Source organism: Somniosus microcephalus, chromosome 2 (genome assembly GCF_052327205.1).
Source record: "Somniosus microcephalus isolate GS21.2 chromosome 2, FLI_Smic_1.0, whole genome shotgun sequence".
In the NCBI taxonomy this organism is placed as follows: domain Eukaryota; kingdom Metazoa; phylum Chordata; class Chondrichthyes; order Squaliformes; family Somniosidae; genus Somniosus; species Somniosus microcephalus.
The window spans coordinates 236730187-236756459 of NC_140988.1; the positions used below are offsets into that span (position 1 = coordinate 236730187).

At 45.7% G+C, this 26273-nt stretch overlaps 1 protein-coding gene across 3 annotated transcripts in view; it reads left to right on the forward strand.

Annotated features, from left to right (window-relative positions):
* cep135 (centrosomal protein 135) overlaps positions 1-26273 on the forward strand; it is a 257425-nt gene that overhangs the window by 83169 nt on the left and 147983 nt on the right. For all 3 annotated transcript variants that reach the window (XM_085970351.1, XM_085970360.1, XM_085970370.1), the window contains 2 exons: positions 1586-1651; positions 23285-23435. In XM_085970351.1, coding sequence (XP_085826477.1) covers positions 1586-1651; positions 23285-23435 — 217 coding nt within the window. The remainder of the gene's footprint in view (positions 1-1585; positions 1652-23284; positions 23436-26273) is intronic.

Sequence of the window (26273 nt, forward strand, 5' to 3'; positions counted from 1 at the left end):
CCGCGTACACATGGAATACAGTCGAACGTGGCGGCCTGAACGAGCCGACGATTTTTTAAATCAACCAGCAGGCGGTTGGCGCATAAAAAGTCGGCGCCTAGGAGTGCCTGTGAGATGCTGGCGGTGACAAAATCCCATATAAAACGTTGGCCACCGAAGCAGACCTGGACCCGGCGGGTCCCGAAAGTACGAATCGTGCCCCCGTTGGCAGCTTGGAGGGGAGAACCCCGCCTGCCGGACCGAAGGTCGAGGACCGACGCGGGAAGGATGCTGCATTGCGCCCCTGTGTCGCACAAACAACGACGGCCCAAGATGGAGTCGGTTAAATAAAGTAATTTCCCGGAATAGCCGACCGCCATCGTGGCTGCGGGGCACGCCCCGGATCCGATGCTCATGACGCGCCGGGGTCTGTTCGTTGCTTTGGGCACGAAACTGCAAGGCGGACGGCAGCATCTGGCCTTCACGCCAAACCGAGCGTGGTAATAGCAGAAACCGGTTGGAGGAGGCGTCAAGGCAGGACCCTTTGGGGTGGGGCGTTCCGCGATGGCGCAGTTTTGCTGTCGGACCGCGTATATTTTATCCGCCTCTTCGGCGAGCGCTATACAATCCCCGGCGTCCGATCTGGCGAGGGCCGCCTGCACCTGTTCGGGCAGTTGAGTGAGGAACAGTTTGCGGAACAGGAAACATTGCAGCTCCGACCCCAGGAGAGTGAGCATCTGGCTCATCAACTCCGAAGGTTTGGAGTCACCCAACCCGGGCAGCGTGAGTAGGCGGCGTGCGCGCTCTGCCTTCGTAAGGCCGAATACCTGCATGAGCCGAGCCTTAATGGCGACGTACTTGTCGGTAGCCGGGGGGTTTTCCAGTAGGCTGATGATCTTCGACGCTGTCGAGTGCGGAGACCACGTAAAGATAACGGGCCTGATCCTGCACGACGTTGCAGAGCTCGAACTGCGCCTCCGCTTGCACGAACCAGGAGGCCGCCTGTTGTTCCCAAAATTTGGGGAGCTGCAAAGCCCCTGCGTTCCGTTTCCGCCGCGAAAAACGTCCGCGAGGATTCGGGGTCACCAATGTAGGAGTTCTCAACTCTTAACGAAAGTACTGAGATTGAAACTAGCAGTTAACCAAACGTGGTTTAATGCACTGGTAAAAGTTACAAACAAAAACGCAGGAGAAACTCTAAACAGGTCCGTACAATACTTGGTTCCACGAGGACTGAAAGGACACGCCTCTCCCCTCTGACGTCATGACGTTTCCCGCCGTTGGGTACGTCACGTGACCTGCGTGATGACGTCATCGCGCTGGATTGACATTTTACCGAACCCGCGCTATTTATACAGAGCAAACATTTAAAGGTAACAAACCCCTGTTAAAGGCAATTATTACATTATACTGCAAGAGCCTCTTGGTGGCTTTGCCACACTATATGGATTTTTTGATTTGTTTTGGAGACTTCGAAAAGGGGTGATGGGGTTTTGCATGTTTGACACCTGGCTGACAAAAAAAAAGGCATGAAATTGCCCAGTTTTCCATGAAGCATGAGGAATGCCCTTTCTAAGAATTAAGTAATCTACCTTTATCTTTGCAGGATGAAATCCAAAAGCAGCACAGAGAATTGGAAGGATTTGAAGAAACAATTGCTAGACTTACCAAAGTAAGTCACTTTCTTTATATTATAAGCCCATGTAACTTTTGGGGGTGGGGAGAATCTTGCATTCTGTATTTGATCAGTGTTCTGAAGATACAGTTCTAATTGGCTGAATGTTGTACTTGCATAGTCAGGAAGGATTATTTGAAGATGCTTCAACATGAGACGGGCTAACAGTTACTCCCTTTAGTTACGTCATCAATGGAAATGGAGTATGTTTTGCTATTGATGGGCCTGTGAAACCCCTGTACATACTATGGCCCTTTTTAAAAGGCTAGTGTTATGTTGCTTCTTTCCAATTCTCAGCATTATTTCTGTTTCTAATGATTCCCCACAGATAGTAGCAAAGACATCTGTTTTCACTAGCCACTTCTTTAAGTCCCCTTGTATGAAGTCCATCCAGACATTGAGCCTATCTTCCTGTTAACTTCCTCAGCCTATCAATGACTGTCTTAACTGAAAATGTTAATCTTCACTTCTCCACTAACCGCACCCCCTGCCCCGCCCCCTCCCCCCACCTCTGAAAATTCACCTTTAGTGCTGGATAGATCGCCTAGGGTTGTCTCTGAGATCATGGAAAAGAAGAATTTGTTTAGTATGCTAGTCAGTTGCCCAAGGCGTTGCACATGGGGAGTCAAGACCGAGTAAGGTGAAGCAGAATTAGAGGGCAGGACTTAAACTAACAAGGTAGTGGGAGGGACAAATAGGCCAGACTTAGAAAGGGAAAATAAAATGGAAATAGAAAAAAAATACAGAAGCTAAATATTATGGTACAGATCAGGGTTTGGTAGATAATTCAAGTGCAGACACCGATGTAGCAGTATAATGGTATGGCCACAAGGGGAATTAATGAAAAATAAGTACATCAGTCTAGGTAGTGGAGGAAATGGATTCCTCAAAGTATACGAATGCTAGGAGTCTCGTGAATTGGAGACCTGGAGATCCTTGCTAGAGAGGGAGGCTGCGATATCATAAGCATCATAGAGACCTGGTTTAACAATGACATGGGTTGAGTAAACATACAGGGATAGCTAGATGCCCCTCAATTTCAACCTGCTACTCTCATCCCCTTCCTTCTCCTACATTGGCTTCCTAGCTGTTTCCCTCAAAGAGGCTATGATTGCTTTCAAAATTCAACTAGTCTTCCCACGGCACCCCCCAACCCCACAAAGAAATCAAATAAATATGAGCAAAGAAACTGCTTCTCTGCCTCACTCTCTCATAGGTGCTAGCAGGCGAGATATCTAGTTGGCTTCAAAATTGAACTGGTATAACCACTCCAAGCGCAGGCTTTTAGGAGAGGCTGAAGCCTTCAAGTGAAAATTTAATGAAGGCATTAAAACACACAAACAATAATTCAATAGATAAATTCGATCATGTTATTGTGAAATTTGTAATTGGCAGTATTGCAACTGGAATTCCAATAGATGATCAATATTAATCAATTAATCAGACCAATCTTTTCCCAGTTTATAAAATATGTGAATTAGCTCACCTTTCGACAAAGCCCAGACCAATTGTTAAACAAGCCAACTAAATCACAGCAGGAACACTGTAGCATACTGAGTGAAGTGTAATTAACTTTGACTTGGCAGAGTCATCACAGGTGGTTACAAAGCAGATCCACTAAATAGCAGTACTTTATTTAACAACATCTATGATAACACAACTAATGCCATTACACGATTAAGTATTGAGGATTACAATATGGACTTGGTCAAATATTATTGATTGACAAGAGTCTGGATCATTATAGGCACAATGATAAGCTGTAAGATTCTGGATCACAGGTCACACAAAGATTAGGAGTTGTAAGGCTTTTTATTGAAGAGCGGCAGTTTAAGTTAAGTACTGTACAACACGCAAGCAAAATAGACATAGTAGACACACGACCATGACAAGCAGCTGGTATCGTTCCTGATTGGACAGACGGCTGGTGTGCACGAACAGCTGTTCCATTCCCTTCACCATCTGTGCTGAAAGCTCTTTAGATATCTCTTTTACTCTCTTTTTAGGGGTAGATTATCAAAGATACAGTCAACAACCTTTCTAGCACACAGACAGCTAGTCTGGAAACAAGGTCACCGCCACGGTGCAGAATGTTACAATATCCGCAGGGAACCAAGAACAAGCAAATTCTAAGCGTCTAACCAGTTATTCTAACACCAGTCTGAAGAGACTTTTTTGTCTCGTTATTTCTTCCAATTCATGATTTCTTACAACTTCTCACCTTGAGAAGGAAATATCCTTATTGCCTTCTCAAAATCCTCTTTTGACTAATCTAGCTAGTTCTAAGTTATCGACCCGCTGATACCATTCATGCCCAGGGATGCTGGCTGGCATTATAAGCTACTTCTCACCAGTCGTAGTCCTCTAATTTGCTTATTGCTTTCTCAACTTGGGCGTTAATTTGTACGGAGATTCGGAAATGAAGATTTCCCCCTTCTTTACAGTCCATTCTTTTGAGGGGGAGGAGCAACCTCCGACCCTTCACACAGGTTCAGTTCACTGTTCCAGTGTTCCCGTTCTGCCCCACTTGGGGTATCCTCTGTTCTATCTTTCCTGATCTTACCCCGCCTGGAGTGGTCTCTACGTTGCCTCGGATCTTCTCTTTCGGTTTGCTCAATTAATTTGTTAGTGCTGGTTAGTCATAGGCATGAGTACACAATTGGCCTAAGGGGATGCTGATATATTAAGCCCAATATCCCACTAGTATGAATCGTCCCCTATGCTGTCGATTTCAATATCTATTCTCGAGTTGTCTTGCTCCAAAACATAAAAATGCTTTAGGGAGGAGTTCAGTCGCATCACGAGCTCACTGAAACCCTCAGACAACAGGGGAATGTCATACCTGAATTGTGCAGCTCATACTTGTGCCTCATTTACTGTCAGTTTCACTTGAGCATAGGTTTTGATATCGAGTAAAACATGTTGGTTGATGGTTGTGGGTAGATGTGGTGTGAAGCAGAAATTGGGGCTATTAATTGGACAGGTCCTGTTAGACCCGTAAAGCATGGTAGTTGCAGTAGTAGTGACACAGGAGGCACCATCAAAACCACCTCACACTGAATTCGTACTGGCTTTTCCCACGCTCTGTTACCTACAAAACACAATTATTACAGACACAGTTAAATTCTGTCTTACAATCATTTTAAGCGACAATCATTTTAAGCGACACTACAGTTTAACATCTAATCAACAAGTCATGGACTTAAAAGATTCTCCAGATCTCTTTTGCTCATATCCATCTTGTGGATAATTCTTGCTAAATATGCTTTCTCCCTAGCCTCAATTGTCCCAATCCAAATTCCATGTAATTCTCCACTTCAACTTTAATTTCAATCCCTCGAACAGGTACCAGTGTGTTTAACTCTATTCTGATTGTTTCATTAATTAGATAGTTTCTCAATGGAGTATGTGCCAATGAGACCCGCTCTTCAGTGCAAATTCACCATGCATTTCCGGGTGGTAATTGCTTCATATGTAACAAATCACATTTGCACACTCTTACCGGTATCTCATTATCATGCCACACGTGCCATCTGATACAAGCCATTCTCAGGCTTTCAGGTGATCTTATCAAAAGATTGTCTGGAGATCTTTGCTCATCTTCCACTGCGTGGTCCCAATGTCTCAGGTAGTGGCCAGACTATCAAATTCAGTTTTCTTAAAAAGTTCATTTTAGGCAGGGACACAAATGTCTCCAAGAGAAAGCTATCAATTTACTACAGGTAGACTATCCTTTATCCGAGAACCTCGGGACCAGCCGTGTTTCGGTTTTAGGAAAATTTCGGATTTCGGAAGGTGCGTGAAAACACTTCGGTTTTCAGACGTAATTCGGTTTTCGGGAGTGCGGATAAAGGATACATTTCGGTTTTCAGAAGTCATGCTTTGCTCCACTTTCGGCTTTCAGAGGTTTTCTGGTTTCGGATGTGCGGATAAAGGCTGGTACACTTACGCTGAGCGATTTCGGTTTTCAGAAGTGCGGAAAAATGCTACACTATCCCTTATCCGGCTAGGCCTGTAAGTCGTGCGCCACTCTGGTCATGTCGTGCGCACGACTTACGCTGACCGAAAAAACCTTCGGTTTTTAGAGGGTTTCGGTTTTCGGAAGTCCGGATAAAGGGTAGTCTACCTGTATTCTTAACTACACTTTCCTGACTTTCACTAGAAAGTTAGGAAAGTTCCCATTTGGTAGTGTAATTTTCCTGATTCAATCTTACATCTTAAGTGGGGCATCCCATTAATTATTATTCATATCTCATTCATGAGCCCTGGAGGAACTTTACTGTCCAATACAATATTAAAGATAGAAAACATAGATCAAAGTTGTTTGATGAACCAATTTTAAAAAAAACAGCTGCCAGCAGAAAGGGTTAACTCCTTTGCAGGTGGATAAGGCGGCAGAGCAAATATTCTTATTAACTAAACGATACAGAATAGATAAAATAAAACAAAAAAAACCACAGTAAGTTACATAATATTTCTCTTTGTTCTTTCTTTAGATGCCTTTTCAAATGACTGTAAAAATACTGAATACAACTGGAGAAAAATTAGTTTTCACACTTAAACTAAACAAATCAAACTGCTTTGGAAAATTCACGATAGCAACCGCAACTCCAAGGTTAAATCTTAGACTGAAACGTAACCTTTTGTTAAACAAATCTTGTTTTTCTCAGTTTTTCCATACTTAAATTAACTTAAATAGTTTTTTTTCAATTCTGGGTGCACAATCTTATTTGCACATTCTTAAAACTTCCAAAATCCAAGACAAGACTACAAAGGGGTAAATGGCTTTTGGCTCTGCACAAAAAGTGGGTGGGGCTAAAACAAACATAACAGGCACGTTCTTTAAAGACAGACTTTCAGACAAAAGGAACACTAACTTCACAAACACTCTCAGATGCTTTGCAAAAAGACATCAAAATTCGCGCTGAAAACAAATAAAAACCTGTAGAACAGCAGAAAAGAGACATGATCTTCCCTTTTCTCCTTTATTCCATCATAATTATTTTATCCTTTCTCCCATAAGCCAACTTTTGATGTTTTCTACTGAATCTGATTCTGTACTGATTACTGCCACTGGGAATTTGGGAGACGAAGGTGGGTGTTTCCTGAACCACCGGGGCACGCGCGGGGGTGACTGAGTTGAGTTTGCGATAGTTAATAGTCATCCGATAGTCACCCGGTTTTCTAACCGACCAAACTGTGGAGCTGATCGTGAACGTGCCTTTGCGAACAACACCCTGCTTTAGCTCCAAGGGAAAGGGATCCTTGTATAGTTGTCTGGATTGAATTGTCAAAGCCCAATAAAACTTGGGGCATGCCCTTTGTAGGATCGGGGTGGGGATCATGAATGATGGTGGCGGAGGAGCCGGAGTTGACTAACATTAATTGTTGATGGGCTCCAGAATCAACAGTGTGGACTACCGGTCTCCCACCACCATTGTATCGGAGAGGGGATGTCATCTCTTCCTGAGGGGCCTGCAGACGTCATAGAGGAGGTGGAAGGTCTGCCGTTTGCTTGGGTTGTTGATGCACCGCGGCAGCTGGTCGGGCTCTCTGGCCGATGGTCAAAGCCCCTAATGCTGCCTCCATCCTTTCTTGTCGTTGTTCGAGTGAGTTGAGGCTTGCCTGTCTGGGGGGGTTGTGACCGTTGTTGCATTGATGGTCATAATGGCCTAGACGGTGGCAGAGATAGCAGCGCACCGAAGCACTTTTCCCTGGCATTCTAGATGTCCAGGTCCATTTCTTGTTTTAATCCTGAGGAACATGCATCCAGGAGGACCTGTTTGAGGTCGTCCCCTTCTAGTTCTGGGTGGGTGATTATAAAAATCCTCCACCTCTGCCTGAAGTCGAGGGGCCTGGTGTCCCCAGGTTAGCTTTTAGTGCCCCCACTTCAACCGCGATAAGGGACCAATGCATGATTGTGGTAGTGGTTTCTGCCTCGCTACTAGTGGTGGTCGACAAGGCTGCTTCGCCTTCCAGGTCTCGGACAGCCTGGCACTTGGGCTCGCATGCTGCCTTAGCTCGGGTGACCACACATACTGGTATAAGAACTAGGAGCAGGAATAGGCCACTTGGCCCCTCGAGCCTGCTCCGCCATTCAATAAGATCATGGCTGATCTTGGGCTCAAAGCCACTTCCCTGCCCGCTCCCCATAACCCTTCACTCCCTTATCTTGCAAAAATCTGTCTATCTCCACCTTAAATGTATTTAATGACCTCCACGGCTCTCTGGGGCAGAGATTCCACAGAAATTCCTCCTCCATCTCAGTTCTAAAAGGGCGACCCTTTATTCTGAAACTATGCCCCCGAGTTCTAGATTTCCCCACGAGGGGAAACATCCTCTCTGCATCTACCTTGTCGAACCCCCTCAGTATCTTATGTTTCAATGAGTTCACCTCTCATTCTTCTAAATTCCAATGAGTATAGGCCCAACCTGCTCAACCTTTCTCCATAAGTCAACCCCTTCATCTGTGAAATTAACCTAGTGAATCGTCTCTGAACTGCCTCCAATGCAAGTATATCCTTCCTTAAATAAGGAGACCAAAACTGTACGCAGTACTCAAGGTGTGGTCTCACCAATACCCTGTACAGTTGTAGCAGGACTTCCCTGCTTTTATACTCTCGTCTCGTATCGTCTCCCCTGTCTGACCATCCTTGTATGGTGGGGGTGGAGCGGAGGGAGCCAAGGGAGTAGGGTCCCCAACTATATTGTCCCAGCAAAGGTCGGGATCTTTCAGTTTGCTTTTGGAAACAGCAGCTACCACTGGCCGTTGTTGGCTGATTTGTGCCTGCAGCTGTTGGATTTTTTCTAAGCACGGGTCATGGTCTGCTTCGGGGGAGGCAGAGGCCCTAGAGTTGTAAGATTTTGGATCACAGGTTACCCAAAGGGTCTTAGGAGTTGTAAGGCTTTTTTATTAAAGAGCGGCAGTTTAGGTTAGGTACAACACTCAATCAAGAGCAGCGGCGGCAGGTAGCGAGAGAGGCGGGACCTGCGGGAGACTCGGCGGCGGCGGCGAGCTACAAAAGGCGGCAGCGGGGCCAGGAGAGGCATACCAAACTCCAGTCTGCGAGCTCAGAAGTTGCAGAGAGTTAAAAGTAATCGGGGTGTGACGTCACCAGGGAGCAGGTAAGTGATTGGTTGGTGAGTATTTCTCTCTTTTCATTACAAGCTTGAATTCTGTGGTGTTAAATTTCTAGGGGCTCTGTGTTGTAGTGAGGACAGTTGGTAAATAAAGCGCCCTAGAGTATACCTGTAACTGGGGTATTGAATAAATTTTTAGATTAATTAAAGGAGTAAGTCATGGCAGGAGAGCTCAGACCCGTGTTCTGCTCCTCCTGCTCTATGTGGGAAATCAGGGACGCTGCCAGTGTCCCTGGCGACCATGTGTGCGGGAAATGCATCCAGCTGCAGCTACTTGTAGACTGCATTGTGGCGCTCGAGCTGCGGGTGGATGAGTTTTGGAGCATGCGCGATGCTGAGAGGGTCGTGGATAGCACGTTTAGCGAGTTGTTCACGCCTCGGTAGGGCTGCACAGGGGGTGACCATCAGGCGGAGCAACAGAGGCAGGCAGGAAGTGCAGGGGCCCCCTGCGGACATCCCCCTTTCAAACAAGTATACCAAGTTGGATACTGTTGAGGGGGATGACTCACCAGGGGAAGGCAGCAGCAGCCAGCTTCCTGGCACCAGGGACGCTTCTGCTGCTCAGAAAGGGAGGAAAAAGAGTGGGAGAGCAATAGTGGTAGGGGATTCTATCGTAAGGGGAACAGATAGGCGTTTCTGTGGCCGCAAACGTGACTCCAGGATGGTTTGTTGCCTCCCTGGGGCCAGGGTCATGGATGTCACTGAGCGGCTACAGGGCATTCTTAAGGGGGAGGGTGAGCAGGCAGAGGTCGTGGTCCACATTGGGACCAACGACATAGGTAGGAAGGGGGATGAGGTCCTGCATCAAGAATTTAGGGAGCTAGGTAACAGATTAAAGAGCAGGACCTCAAAGGTTGTAATCTCTGGATTACTCCCAGTGCCACGTGCTAGTGAGTATAGGAATAGGAGGATAGAGCAGATGAATGCGTGGCTAAAGAGTTGGTGTAGGGGGGAAGGTTTTACTTTCCTGGATCACTGGGCCTGCTTCTGGGGAAGGTGGGACTTGTACAAGTCGGACGGGTTGCACCTGAACCAGAGCGGGACAAATATCCTTGCGGGGAGGTTTGCTAGCACTGTTGGGGGGGGTTTAAACTAACTTGGCAGGGGGATGGGATACAGAGGGGAGCTGAAGGAGGGGGTGATGTGCTGCCAATTATAGAGAAAAAAACAAGTCAGCTTGGTAGACAGGGCAAATATACAAGGGCAAGGCTGGATGGCATCTATTTTAATGCAAGGAGTCTTGCAAATAAGGTGGATGAACTGAAGGTGTTGATAAAAACATGGGAGTATGATATTGTTGCTATCACGGAGACATGGTTGAGGGAGGGGCAAGACTGGCAGCTCAATATTCCGGGGTACAGAATCTTCAGGCGAGACAGAGGGGGGGGTATAAGAGGAGGGGGTGTAGCAATATTAATTAAGGAGTCAATTACTGCAGTAAGGAGGGATGACATATTAGCAGGTTCCTCTAATGAGGCCATATGGGTGGAGCTTAAAAACAAGAAAGGGGCAAGCACGTTGCTGGGAATGTACTATAGGCCTCCAAACAGTCAGGGGGAGATAGAGGAACAGATATGTAGGCAAATCTCAGAGAAATGTGCAAATAATAGGGTAATAATAATGGGGGATTTCAACTTCCCCAATATTAACTGGGATAGTCAGAGTGTGAAAGGCACAGAGGGTGTAGAATTCTTAAAGTGCATCCAGGAGAGCTTTTTGAGCCAGCATGTAGAAGGTCCTACAAGAGAGGGGGCGGTACTGGACCTAATTCTAGGGAATGTGGCCGGCCAAGTAGAAGAAGTGCTAGGAGGTGAGCACTTTGGTGACAGTGACCATAATATGGTGAGATTTAAGGTGGTCATGGAAAAGGACAGGGATGGGCCGGAAATAATGGTTCTAAATTGGGGGAAGGCCGATTTTAATAGGATAAGGCAGGATCTGGCCAAAATGGACTGGGATCAGCTACTTGTAGGAAAATCCGCATCGGCGCAATGGGAGGCTTTCAGAAGGGAGATTGAGATCATACAATGGCAACATGTTCCCGTAAAGGTCAAGGGTGGTTCCAAAAACCACAGGGAACCGTGGATGTCAGGGGATATACGAGAATGGATTAGAAAAAAAAGGAGGGCTTTTGGCAGATACGAAAGGCTAAAGACGGAGGAAGCCCTAGAGGAGTACAAAAAGTGCAGGGGGATACTTAAAAAAGAAATTAGGAGATCAAGGAGGGGCCATGAAATAACACTGGCGAGCAAAATAAAGGAAAATCCTAAGATGTTTTATAAGTATATTAAGGGTAAGAGGATAACTAGGGAAAAAATAGGGCCCATTAGGGACAAAAGTGGCAATCTGTGTGTGGAGCCGGAAGATGTAGGAGGGGTTCTAAATGAATTTTTTGCATCTGTTTTCACTATGGAGAGGGACGATGTAGACATAGAAATAGGGCGGGGGGACTGTGATATGCTCGAACACATTAACATCGAGAGGGAGGAGGTATTGGCGGTTTTAGCAGGCCTAAAAATGGATAAATCCCCAGGCCCGGACGAAATGTATCCCAGGCTGCTGTGTGAGGCAAAGGAAGAGATTGCGGGGGCTCTAACACACACATTCAGAACCTCTCTGGCCACAGGGGATGTGCCAGAGGACTGGAGAACCGCTAATGTAGTTCCATTATTCAAGAAGGGGAGTAGGGAAAAACCGGGGAACTACAGGCCAGTGAGCCTAACATCAGTGGTGGGAAAATTATTGGAAAAAATTCTGAGGGACAAAATCAGTCTCCACTTGGAGAGGCAAGGATTAATCAGGGATAGTCAACATGGCTTTGTCAAGGGAAGATCATGTCTGACTAATTTGATTGAATTTTTTGAGGGGGTGACTGGGTGTGTGGATGAGGGTAACGCAGTGGATGTGGTATACATGGATTTCAGTAAGGCCTTCGATAAAGTCCCGCACAGGAGACTGGTCAAGAAGGTAAGAGCCCATGGAATCCAGGGTGCCTTGGCACGTTGGATACAAAACTGGCTTAGTGGCAGAAGGCAGAGGGTGATGGTCGAAGGTTGTTTTTGTGACTGGAAGCCTGTGGCCAGTGGGGTACCACAGGGATCGGTGCTGGGTCCCTTGCTGTTTGTGATCTATATTAATGACTTGGATATGAATGTAAAAGGTATGATCAGTAAGTTCGCGGATGATACAAAAATTGGTAGGGTGGTAAATAGCGAGGAGGGTAGTCTCAGTCTGCAGGACGATATCGATGGGTTGGTCAGATGGGCGGAACAGTGGCAAATGGAATTTAACCCGGAAAAGTGCGAGGTGATGCACTTTGGAGGGACTAACAAGGCAAGGGAATACACAATGAATGGTAAGACCCTAGGCAAGACGGAGGGTCAGAGGGATCTGGGTGTGCAAGTACACAGATCCCTGAAGGCGGCGGAACAGGTGGATAAGGTGGTAAAAAAGGCATATGGGATACTTACCTTCATCAGCCGAGGCATAGAATATAAGAGCAAGGAGGTTATGATGGAGCTGTATAAAACACTGGTTAGGCCACAGCTGGAATACTGTGTGCAGTTCTGGTCGCCACACTACAGGAAGGATGTGATAGCTTTGGAGAGGGTGCAGAGGAGATTCACCAGGATGCTACCAGGGCTGGAACGCTTCAGCTATGAAGAGAGACTGGGCAGATTGGGTTTGTTTTCCTTGGAGCAGAGGAGGCTGAGGGGGGACATGATTGAGGTGTACAAAATTATGAGGGGCACAGATAGGATGGATACTAAGGAGCTTTTTCCCTTAGTAGAAGGGTCAATAACTAGGGGGCACAGATTCAAGGTAAAGGGCGGGAGGTTTAGAGGGGATTTGAGAAAGCACTTTTTCACCCAGAGGGTGGTTGGAGTCTGGAACTCACTGCCCGGAAGGGTTGTGGAGGCTGGAACCCTCACAACATTCAAGACGCATTTGGATGAGCACTTGAAATGCCATAGCATACAAGGCTACGGACCAAATGCTGGAATATGGGACTAGATTAGACAGGGCGTGATGGCCGGCGCGGACACGATGGGCCGAAGGGCCTCTATCCGTGCTGTATAACTCTATGACTCTAAGATCGACATAGTAGACATACGACGGTGACAAGCAGCTGGTGTCGGTCCCGATTGGACAGACGGCTGGCGTGCACGAACAGCTGTTCCCTTCCCTTCACTGTCTGTGCTAAAAGCTCTTTTAATATCTCTTTTACTCTCTTTTTAGGGGTGGGCCTAGGGTAGATTATCAAAGATACAATCAACAACCTTTCTCGCACACAAGCAGCAGAAAGCTATCTGGAAACAAGGTCACCGCTACGGTGCAGAATGTTACAATATCCGCAGGGAACCAAGAACATAAGCAAGTTCTAAGCGTCTACCCAGTTATTCTAACAACTGTCTGAAGAGACTTTTTTGTCTCGTTATTTCTTCCAATTCATGATTTCTTACAAAGTGTATCACAGTATCTTGGTCTTCAACAACAACATCAACTTGCATTTATATAGCGGCTTTAATGTAGTAAAACGTCCCAAAGTGCTTCACAGGAGCGATTATCAAACAAAATTTGACACTGAGCCATATAAGGAGATATTAGGACAGATGACCAAAAGCTTGGTCAAAGAGGTAGGTTTTAAGAAGCGTCTTAAAGAAGTAAAGAGAGGCAGAGAGGTTTAGGGAGAGAATTCCAGAGCTTAGGCCTCAGCATCTGAAGGCACAGCACCAATGGTGGAGCAATTACAATTGGGGATGCGCAAGAGGCCAGAATTAGAGGAATGCAGATATCTCGGAGGGTTGTAGGGCTGGAGGAGGTTACAGAGATAGGGAGGGGCGAAGCCATGGCTGGACTGGGTTTTGTTTATGATAGTTTACAGCTTAAATGATAATTTTATAGCGAGTGTTCAACATATCGATAACTCTTGATTCGGCTATCCCTCTAATATGAGCATTAAACCCACAACCTCTTTCAGTAGGTTGGTTGCTGTAGTGTTAGATAGTTCTGCTATCACAGAATCACAGAAACCCCACAGTGCAGATAGAGGCCATTTCGGCCCATCGAGCCTGCACCGACACATATCCCACCCGATCCCTATAACCCCTACACCAACACATATCCCACCCTATCCCCGCAACCCCACGTATTTAATCCCCCTAACACTAAGGGTCAATTTATCATAGCCAATCAACCTAACCCGCACATCTTTGGACTGTGGGAGGAAACCGGAGCACCCGGAGGAAACCCACGCAAACACGGGGAGAATGCGCAAACTCCACACACAGTCACCCGAGGCCGGATTCGAACCCGGGTCCCTGGCGCTGTGAGGCAACAGTGCTAACCACTATGCCACCGTGCTGCCCTTATCCTCTAGGATGCTTGACTGGGGTTGCCAGTAGCAAGACTATCCATTCCCATCTTTCTTCTGCAGTCATGTTGTCCTAGCTTAACTACCTTTGCATGTACATTACCCCTCTATATTGTAATACTGTTACTTTACTCTCTGGGTTCAGAGACTGAAGTGATTAACAAACAGCTGTGATGCTTCTCTTCTATTTTTATCTTATTCTTCCCTTCACTATCATTCTCATTGTCCTTCTTAACCACCTCCATCTGCCCCAATGCACGTCTCTTTATACCCGCGCCCTTTTAACTCTTTTTTATTCATTGATGGGATGTGGGCGTCGCTGGCTAGGCCTGCATTTAGTGCCCATCCCTAATTGCCCTTGAGAAGATGGTGGTGAGCCACCTTCTTGAACTGCTGCAGTCCATATGGTGTAGGTACACCCACAATGCTGTTAGGAAGGGAGTTCCAGGATTTTGGCCCAGCGACAGTGAAGGAATGGCGATGCAGGTCCAAGTCAGGATGGTGTGTGGCTTGGAGGGGAACTTGTAGGTGGTGATGTTCCCATGCGTCTGCTGCCCTTGTCCTTCTAAGTGGTAGAGGTCGCGGGTTTGGAAGGTGCTGTTGAAGGAGCTTTGGCGAGTTGCTGCAGTGCATCTTGTAGATGGTACACACTGCAGCCACAGTGCGCCGGTGGTGGAGGGAGTGAATGTTGAAGGTGGTGGATGGAGTGCCAATCAAGCGGGCTGCTTTATCCTGAATGGTGTCGAGCTTCTTGCGTGTTGTTGGAGCTGCACTCATCCAGGCAAGTGGAGAGTATTCCATCACACTCCTGACTTGTGCCTTGTAGATGGTGGAAAGGTTTTGGGGAGTCAGGAGGTGAGACACTTGCCGCAGAATTCCCAGCCTCTGGCCTGCTCTTGTAGCCACAGTATTTATATGGCTGGTCCAGTTCAGTTCCTGATCAATGGTAACCCCCAGGATGTTGATAGTGGGGGATTCAGTGATGGTAGTGCCATTGAATGTCAAGGGCAGATGGTTAGAGTCTCGCTTGTTGGAGATGGTCATTGCCTGGCACTTGTGTGCTGCGAATGTTACTTGCCACTTGTCAGCCCAAGTCTGAATGTTGTCCAGGTCTTGCTGCATATGGACATGGACTGCGTCAGTATCTGATGAGTCTCGAATGGTGCTGAACAGTGTGCAATCATCAGCGAACATCCCCACTTCTGACCTTATGATGGAGGGAAGGTCATTGATGAAACAGCTGAAGATGGTTGGGCCTAGGACACTGCCCTGAGGAACTCCTGCAGTGATGTCATGTGATTGGGATGAATGACCTCCAACAACCACAGCCAACTTCCTTTGTGCTAGGTATGACTCCAACCAATGGAGAGTTTTATAAGAACATAAGAAATAGGAGCAGGAGTAGGCCAATCGGCCCCTCGAGCCTGCTCCGCTATTCAATAAGATCATGGCTGATCTGATCCTAACCGCCAATCTACTATCACTGAACCATCTCCTGAATCTAACAGAATTAGACACACGAAATAGGAGCAGGATCAGGCTACATGGCCCCTGGGCCCGCTCCGCTACCCACAAGGCCATGACCGATCCAAACCTAGACTCATGTCCAAATTCCTGCCCGTTCCCCATAACCCTTTATTCCCTTTACTTCTAGGAAACTGTCTATTTCTGTTTTAAATTTATGTAATGATGTAGCTTCTACAGCTTTTTGGGGCAGCATATTCCATGGACCTACCACCCTCTGAGTGAAGTAGTTCCTCCTCATCTCAGTTTTGAAAAAGCAGCCCCTTATTCTAGGACTATGCCCCCTAGTTCTAGTTTCACCCATCATCGGGAACATCCTCCCCGCATCCACCCGATCCAACCCCTTCACAATCTTATATGTTTCAATAAGATCGCCTCTCATTCTTCTGAACTCCAATGAGTAGAGTCCCAATCTACTCAACCTCTCCTCATATGTCCATCCCCTCATCCCCGGGATTAACCGAGTGAACCTTCTTTGTACTGACTCGAGAGCAAGTATGTCTTTTCTTAAATATGGACCCCAAAACTGTATGCAGTATTCCAGGTGCGGTCTCACCAATACCTTGTACAACTGAAGCAATACCTCCCTATTTTTATATTCTATCCCCCTAGCAATGAAAGCCAACATTCCATTGGCCTTCTTAATCACTTGCTGCACCTGCATACTAACCTTTTGAGTTTTGTGCACCAGGACCCCCAGATCCCTTTGTACTTCAGTACTTTCCAGTTTCTTGCCATTAAGATAATAACTTGCTCTACGATTTTTCCTGCCAAAGTGCATAACCTCACACTTTCCAGTATTGTATTCCATCTGCCAAATCTCTGCCCACTTACTTAGCCTGTCTATGCTCCCTTGCAGGTTTTTTATGTCCTCCTCACTCACTACTTTCCCTCCCATCTTAGTATCATCTGCAAACTTTGATATGTTACACTCGGTCCCCTCCTCCAAATCGTTAATATAGATTGTAAAGAGTTGGGGACCCAGCACTGACCCCTGTGGAACACCACTAGTTACTGATTGCCAGTCTGAGAATGAACCATTTATCCCAACTCTCTGCTTTCTGTTAGATAGCCAATCCTCTATCCATGCCAGAATATTACCCCCAATCCCGTGATTTTTTATCTTAAGCAATAATCTTTTGTGTGGCACCTTGTCAAATGCCTTTTGGAAGTCTAAATACACTACGTCCACTGGTTCCCCTTTATCCACCCTATATGTTATTTCCTCAAAGAACTCCAGCAAATTTGTCAAACATGACTTCCCCTTCATAAAACCATGCTGACTTTGTCCTATTAAATTATGATTATCCAAATGTCCTGTTACTGTCTCCTTAATAATGGACTCCAATATTTTACCTACCACAGATGTTAGGCTAACCGGTCTATAGTTTCCAGCCTTCTGTCTACTGCCCTTTTTAAATAAGGGCGTTACATTAACAGTTTTCCAGTCTGCCGGGACCTTTACTGATTCCAGGGAGTTTTGGAAAATTATTACCAATGCATCCACAATCCCTACCGCCACTTCCCTCAAGACCCTAGGATGTAAGCCATCAGGTCCAGGTGATTTATCCGCCTTGAGTCCCATTATTTTACCGAGTACCACTTCCTTAGTGATTTTGATCGTGTTTAGCTCCTCCCCCCCTATAGCCCCCTGTTTGTCCAGTGTTGGGATATTCTTAGTGTCTTCTACTGTAAGGACTGATACAAAATATTCATTCAGTGTTTTTGCCATCTCCATATTTCCCACCATTAATTTCCCAGTCTCATCCTCTAAGGGACCAACATTTACTTTAGCCACCCTTATACTTTTTATATAACTATAAAAACTCTTACTATCTGTTTTTATATTTTTTGCTAATTTACTTTCATAATCTATCTTCCCTTTCTTAATCAATCTTTTTGTTACTTTTTGCTGTCTTTTAAAGTTTTCCCAATCCTCTATCCTCCCACTAGATTTGGCTACCTTATATGGCCTTGTTTTTAGTCGAATACTATCCTTAATTTCTTTACTTAGCCACGGATGGCTGTCTTTTCTTTTACACCCTTTTCTTCTCTGGAATATATTTTTTTTGGAAGTTGTAAAATAACTCCTCAAATGTACACCACTGATCATGTATCGTCTTATTTTCCCAATCCACTCTACTCAATTCCGCTCTCATACCTTCATAGTCTCCTTTATTCAAGCTTAGCACGCTTGTTTGAGATCCAACCTTCTCACCCTCTAATTGAATATGGAATTCAACCATGTTATGGTCACTCATTCCAAGGGGATCCTTTACTAGGACATTTTTAATTAATCCTGTCTCGTTACACAGGACCAGATCTAAAGTTGCTTGCCCCCTGGTCAGTTCAGTTACATACTGCTCAAGAAACCCATCCCTAATACACTCAATGAACTCATCCTCAAGGCAGCCCTGCCCAATTTGATTTGTCCAATTAATATGATAGTTAAAATCCCCCATAATTATAGATGTTCCCTTATTACAAGCCTCAACTATTTCCTGATTGATGCTCCGTCCAACAGAGTTGCAACTGTTCAGAGGCCTATAGACTACGCCCACTAGTGTTTTTTTTCCCCTTATTATTCCTTACCTCCACCCAAACTGTTTCATTATCCTGATCTTTTGACCCAATATCATTTCTCTGTATTACAGTGATTCCTTCCTTTATTAACATAGCCACCCCACCTCCCCTTCCTTCCTGCCTGTCCTTCCTGATCGTTAAATAACCTGGTATGTTTAATTCCCAGGCATTGTCACCCTGCAGCCATGTTTCTGTAATGGCCACAAGATCATACCCATATGTAGTTATTTGTGCCATTAACTCGTCTATTTTGTTACGAATGCTACGTGCATTCAGATAGAGAACTTTCAAATATGTTTTGTGACACTTAGTTCCTGCTTTTGCCCTTTTTATTACTTTACCTTTTACTCCATACCTTCTGCCCCTTCCTGACACGCTCTGGTTTTTAATTTCCCCACTGCTACCTAAGTCTATGACCTTCTCTGTTGTCATTGTTATTATTTGCTCTCTAGGAACCTCCCCCCCACTAGTTAGTTTAAAGCCCTCTCTACAGCCCTAGTTATATGATCCGCCAGGACTCTAGTCCCAGCACTGGCCAAGTGAAGCCCGTCCCAACGGAACAGCTCCCTCCTGCCCCAGTACTGGTGCCAGTGTCCCAGGAAGCAAAACCCATTTCTCCCACACCAGTCTTTGAGCCACGCATTTAACTCTCTAATTTTATTTGTCCTAGCCAAATTTGCTCGTGGCTCAGGTAATAATCCAGAGATTATTACCCTTGAGGTTCTGTTTTTTAATTTGACCCCTAGCTGCTCATACTCCTTTAACAGAACCGGCTTCCTAGTCCTATCTACGTCGTTTGTACCAACATGGACCACGACAACTGGATCCACCCCCTCCCACTGCAAGTTTCTTTCCAGCCCAGAGGAGATGTCCTTAACCCTGGCACCAGGTAGGCAACACAGCCTTCGGGACTCTCGCTCTCGGCTGCAGAGAACTCTATCTATCCCCCTAATAATACTATCCCCTACCACTACAACATTTCTATTTACTCCCCCCTCTTGAATGGCCCCCCGTTCCGCGGTGCTGTGGCCAGGTTGCTCATCCTCCCTGCAGTCCCTGCTCCTGTCCCCACAGGGAGTAAGAACCTCAAACCTGTTGGTCAAGAGCAAGGGCTACGGCTCCTCCAGCTCTACCTCCTGGATCCTCGTACCTGCCTCACTCGTAGTCACACCGTCCTGTCCCTGACCATGGGCTACATCTGAATTACTTAACTTCATAGGTGTGACCACCTCCTGATACAGAGTCCAGGCACTTCTCCCCCTCCCTGATGTGTTGCAGTGTCTGAAGCTCAGACTCCAGCTCATCAACACGGAGCTGGAGTTGCTGTAGCAGCAGACACTTGTCACAGACGTAATCACCGTGAGCCTCAATGGGGTTCACCGGCTCCCACATCTCGCAACAGTAACACATCACCTGCTCCATTCTATTTAATTAATTAATTTTTTTATTGTTAGTTATGGACACCCTATGCCCGATTTTAGATGCTAGTATCCCCTTTAATTAATTGGATTTAAATTAAATCAATCCCTCTAGTTACACCAGTTAAATGGTTTACCAACAGTCACTCTGCACCAGAAAGGCCTTGGTACACCACAGCAACCTTAAAAACTATAAACCACAGACTTAAAGTTTTAAAACGAGAGAAATACTCCAACCAATCACCTACCTGTTTTGTGGTGATGTCACACCTTGAATACTTTTTACCTCTCTCCTTGCCTCTTGTCGTCGCGCTGCTCCGCTTCCACCCGCTGCCGCTCTGGGGCCTCTTGTAGTCGCTCTGCCGCGCTGCTCCGCCTCCACCCGCTGCCGCACTGAGGCCTACCTGAGCCTCTGGGGCCTCTTGTAGTCGCTCTGCCGCGCTGCTCCGCCTCCACCCGCTGCCGATGCCGCACTGAGGCCTACCTGAGCCTCTGGGGCCCCTTGTAGTCGCTCTGCCGCGCTGCTCCGCCTCCACCCACTGCCGATGCCGCACGGAGGCCTACCTGAGCCTCTGTGGCCTCTTGTAGTAGCTCTGCCGCGCTGCTCCGCCTCCACCCGCTGCCGATGCCGCACTGAGGCCTTCCTGACTTCAGTTTTGCTAGAGCTCCTTGATGCCACAATCGATCAAATGCTGCCTTGATGTCAAGGGCAGTCACTCTCACCTCACCTCTTGAGTTCAGCTCTTTTGTCCATGCTTGGACCAAGGCTGTAATGAGGTCAGGAGCTGAGTGGCCCTGGCGGAACCCAAACTGGGCGTCAGTTAGCAGGTTATTGCTGAGTAAGTGCCGCTTGATAACACTGTCGACGACACCTTCCATCACTTTGCTGATGATTGAGAGTAGACTGATGGGACGGTAATTGGCCGGGTCGGATTTGTCCTGCTTTTTGTAGACAGGACATACTTGGGCAATTTTCCACATTGCCGGGTAGATGCCAGTGTTGTAGCTGTACTGGAACAGCTTGGCTAGGGGCGCAGCTAGTTCTGGAGCACAAGTCTTCAGTACTATTGCCGGAATGTTTTCAGGGCCCATAGCCTTTGCAGTATCCAGTGTCTTCAGCCGTTTCTTGACATCACGTGGAGTGAATTGAATGGGCTGAAGACTGGCATCTGTGATGCTGGGGACCTCGGGAGGAGGCCGAGATGGATCATCCACTCGGCACTTCTGGCTGAAGATAGTTGCCAATGCTTCAGCCTTGTCTTTTGCACTCACGTGCTGGGCTCCACCATCATTGAGGATGGGGATATTTTTGGAGCCGCCTCCTCCTGTTAACTGTTTAATTGTCCACCATCACTCACGACTGGATGTGGCAGGACTGCAGAGCTTTGATTTGATCCGATGGTTGTGAGATCGCTTAGCTCTGTCTATCGCATGTTGCTTCCGTTGTTTGGCATGCAAGTAGTCCTGTGTTGTAGCCTCACCAGGTTGACACCTCATTTTTTGGTATGCCTGGTGCTGTTCCCGGCATGCTCTCCTGCACTCTTCGTTAAACCAGGGTTGATCTCCCGGCTTGATGGTAATGGTAGAGTGAGGGATATGCCGGGCCATGAGGTTACAGATTGTGGTTGAATACAATTCTGCTGCTGCTGATGGCCCACAGCGCCTCATGGATGCCCAGTTTTGAGTTGCCAGATCTGTTCGAAATCTGTCCCATTTAGCACGGTGGTAGTGCCACACAACACGGTGGAGGGTATCTTCAACATGAAGACGGGACTTCGTCTCCACAAGGACTGTGCGGTGGTCACTTCCACCAATGCTGTCCTGGACAGATGCATCTGCAACAGGTAGATTGGTGAGGACGAGATCAAGTAGGTTTTTCCCTCTTGTTGGTTCCCTCACCACCTGTCGCAGACCCAGTCTGGCAGCTATGTCCTTTAGGACTCGGCCAGCTCGGTCAATTGTGGTGCTACCGAGCCACTCTTGGCGATGGACATTGAAGTCCCCCACCCAGAGGACATTTTGTGCCCTTGCTACTCTCAGTGCTTCTTCCAATTGGTGTTCAACATGAAGGAGTACTGATTCATCAGCTGAGGGAGTGCGGTAGGTGGTAATTAGCAGGAGGTTTCCTTGTCCATGTTTGACTTGATGCCGTGAGACCTCATGGGGTCCTGAGTCAATGTTGTTTAGATTGCTTTGCTCCTTCAATGTAATTATTCGTAGCCCCTCCCTGTATACTCTTAAGATTTGCCCCTCCCCTTGCTCGCTTGTTTAAATCCTCCCCACTGGTCTACTTACCCTCTCGTGAGGAAATTGATACCAGTTTGGTTTAGGTGAAGCCCACCCAGTCTAGCCTTTCTCCCTGCCCCCAGAACTCCACTCAATACCCTATAAATCTGAAAGCCTTCTTTCTACACCATTGCTCCTACACATTGATTTGTCTGACCTGCTTTTCCTCAGCTGACCCAGCACATGACAGTGCAAGCAATCCTGAGATTACTACCCTACTTATTAATCTAACACCTAACTCTTCAGACTCCCTTTGTAAGACCTCCATCCTGTTCATCTGTGTCATTGGTTCCAATGTGAATCATGCTGCTTGCCGTTCTTTTTCAGAATCTTCTTAACCCGCTCCTTTACGGCATAATTCAATCCTTTCACAGTGTTATACTTATTAGCACCTGTAAACCAGTACTTGCAATAATTTCACCAGTAGGCACTATTTAAACAAAAAAAAATAAAGGAATGATAGAATGTTAGTCACAACTCTGTGCTTATTTGTTTTTTAACAAGATTTGATGGCAAGGCACCGTTTACAGCAATATTTCAATCTCATTGGTTCTACTGACATTTATGAACTACTCACGGTTTGCTATGGCAATTTACAAGGTACTCATAGCTACTTGATTAAATTGGTACCTTGTAACTCGCTGTCAGCCAACTCTTAACCTATATTTATTACAAAGGTGTAAATCATTTCACTGCTCAACAGCATAATTCATTGATGTTTTCCACTGATGAAGGAACAAAGTGCACTTGTGCCTATGATGTGTTCAGTGCTTTAACAACAATTATTCACAATTTAAAAGATAGCCACAAGCCCAGTTACCAATCACATTGATAATGTCCTGTTGACAGCGCGCACAGGGTTCTCCTGACACCAATAACAGATTATCAATAAAATGAGGCAAACTGTGTCTCTAAGGATGACTAAGACCCAAGTTGTTATGGGTACTAAGAGCTGAAAGTAGCACTCCTACATGGGTCATGGGGGTCTCGGCTTACTGTCAATGTAACACACCCAAAGTTTCCTCTTATTAAAGGAATGGCATATGCTGTGGCCAGTTAACTGGAGTTTCCTCAGCTCATGTCTATTTAATTGGGAGAAATACTACAATAAGCTGTGTTTTCTGGAGAATAAGTATGAATGTGTTTAATGTTTAGTATAAATTTAATTTTAGAATGGTTATGTCTGGCAGCAATTGTGATTATAACATCTAATGTAAACTATGATGAAATGCTTGATGGTTCTAATTGATTACTGGGAAAAGTATTGAACTCTTTTTCTAAATGTGTAATTATATACTGTTCCAGGAACTTACTGCAACACATAATGACAACACCAAGCTTCAGGAAGAGATGCACTGTAAATCAGAAGAAAATGAAACTCTTAATGATTTGCTAAATCAAGTTAAACAGGAAAAGCAAAGGCTGGTTGGTCGAGTTGATAAACAAGTAGCAACAGGTAGCCGCAGATCTAGCATGAAAATTGTAGTATAATTTTTCCTAATTCTGTCTTTACATCTGAAATAGTAAACATTATTGATTGCTTTCTGAGTTCTTATAACTCCTAAATGCTGGTATTTTCTTTTTATTTAATGTATTTGTTAGCAGTTGCTTCTAATCTAGCTCAAATACACTGACATTGCCTTGCTGGTGTGCTTTAAATACATATAGAATTAGTGTGGACAGAAAATTAACTTTGTTGGTAAAACAAAATGGAGACAGAGGTTTCTTACTCCTGTCCTTCTAGTAGCATAAAGTCTGTTTATGAACTTGAACCATTTATTTAAAGCATTTATATATCAACATAAGTTTAGTATCACAAGTTTTCTAGTCTTGAGGATAATGTGGGTAATATAAGTCCTCCAAGTTAATATTTTTACTAGTAGTTTGGTAAATAGTACTAAGTATCTTAAAAATGCAGTTAAATTAACAACTTGCATTTATATGGTGCCTTTAACATAGCAAAACATTTCAAGGTGCTTAACAAGAGCATTATCAATAAAAGTTTGGCACTGAGCCAAAGAAGACATTAGGAAAGCTAATGGTCAAAGTGGTAGGTTTTAAGGAGCTTCTTAATTGAGGAGAGAGGCGGAGAGGTTTAGGGAGGGAATTCCAGAGCTTTGGGCCTAGGCTGCTGAAGGCACGACCGCCAATGGTGGAGCAATTAAAATCGGAGATGCACAAGATGCCAGAATTGGAGGAGTGCCGAGATCTTGAAGGCTTGTAGGGCTGGAGGGAATTACAGAGATAGGGGCGAGGGCATGGAGGGATTTGAAAACAAAGATGAGGATTTTAAAATTGAGGCATTGTCGGACCGGGAGCCAATGTAGATCTGCAAGCACCGGGATGATAGGTGAGCGGGTAAAGATATATGCAGCAGAGTTTTGGATGAGGACAATTTTATGTAGGGTAGAAGATGGGAGGCCGGCCAGGAGAGCATTGGATAGTCAAGTCTAGAGGTAAACAAGGCATGGATGAGGGTTTCAGCAGCAGATGAGCTGAGGCAGGGTCGGAGTCGGGGCGATGTTACGGAGGTGGAAGTGGGCAGTCTTCATGATGGTCAGAACTCATCTTGGGGTCAAACATCCCAAGGTTGCGAACGGCCTGGCTCAGCTTCAGACAGTTGCCAGGGAGAAGGATGGAAATGGTGGTCAGGGGACAGAGTTTGTGGTTGGGACTCAAGACAATGGCCTCAGTCATCCCAATGTTTACTTGGAGGAAATTTCTGCTGTCGGACAAGCAGTGTGACAAAGCAAACAAATAAGGGAAGAAAATCTTAGCTGCAGATATCAGTTGCATTGATCGTCAAAGTGTTATCTGCTTTATAATTTATATATTTACAAAATGTCGGGCTTGATTCCAAATGGCTCCTATACCCAGCCACTGTGTCAATTTTCACCAAAACACAGGCTTCCCAGCTGAATTAGGTGCAGTTCCAGACTTTCCCGTTCTTATCGTAGTTTTCTGCTGAACAGCAGTGACATTTTGAGACATTGCTGATTTTTAAAGTTTTTATTTCCCAGCAGCAGTATTGGGCCTTCGATGAGCAAATCCTCCCCACATGACAGTGAATTAAAGAGAAGAAAAGGGTAAAAGCAAACGAAAAGGGTGGGTGAGGAAAATAACGGAGAGAGGAAGAAAAGGGAATGGGAAAACAGTTAAGCAAGGTAAAATAAATTAGGAAAGACAAGTGGGAAAAGAAAGCAGATGGGAGATGAAATAAAAAGAAAGCTTTAAAAGAAGAGTTGCAAATTGCAATAGTGAAGAATGGCACATTGGTGTATCTCCTGCTGGTTCTCTGCTGAAACTATATCCAAACCCAGTTTGATTTGAAATAACTGCAATGATAATAGTCCCCATCGAATCCTACAGCTGCTGAACCTCAAGCAAAGTAACGAATAAGCCTAAAGGACAAAAATCCAGACAGGATAACCTATGCATCACCTGCTGACAGCAGCAGCTCACTGTAGTCTATCTCTTGTCCCGAAAAGCTATTGGACTTCAAAATTCAAGAGCAGGTGGGCAAAACAGAATGTAACCTTGTTTTGTAAAACAAAACTCACAAGGAGGATTAAGGAGTGGAGAAGTGGCTGTTTGGCATCTGAGACCAACTGACTCACTGTAGCAGCCATCTAGTTTCTATTTACAGGCTAACGGAAGAAGGCATTAATCATTCTAAACAGCAAAAGTGGAGGGAGGGAACAAATGAAATGATTTGGGGGGGGGGGGGAAGAGATCTAATGTTGGTATTTTTGAGTTTTCTTATTACTGCGAATGACTTCGATTTTTTTGCTGGATGCCTATGTTGTGTTGCAGACAGCTCTCCGGGTTGTTTGTAACTGTGCGCTGGGGGGGAATGGGGAGATAAGAGTGTGTAGAAAGAAGAGCTCAGAGTAATGGCGAGTTCCATGTAAGGTGAAGGAAATCTAAAATCTAGTCAATGCTTTAAAATTATGAAGCATTTAAGCTGATTAAAGACTCGGAGTAGCCGTTTTACAGGAGACATGTTTGGAGGAGAAAGAGCCCTTTAAGCTTAAGAATTAATGGGTGGGGCAAATAAACTGTGCTTTCTTCAATACAAGAAAATGGGTGATGGCAATATTTTATCATAAATCTTTTCTGTTCACAGTGGAAAGACCCAGCAGGCATACACTGTATATTACATAAAATGGCCCAGAAATTCAGGTCGGGGGCTTCCCGCAGGTGCAAGCCCCCGACCTACACTTACCTAGCGCGCCGGCAGTTGAGCTCTGGGCCTGCGTGGAATTCCGCTCCGGGGCCTGGCCCAGCTGCCGGC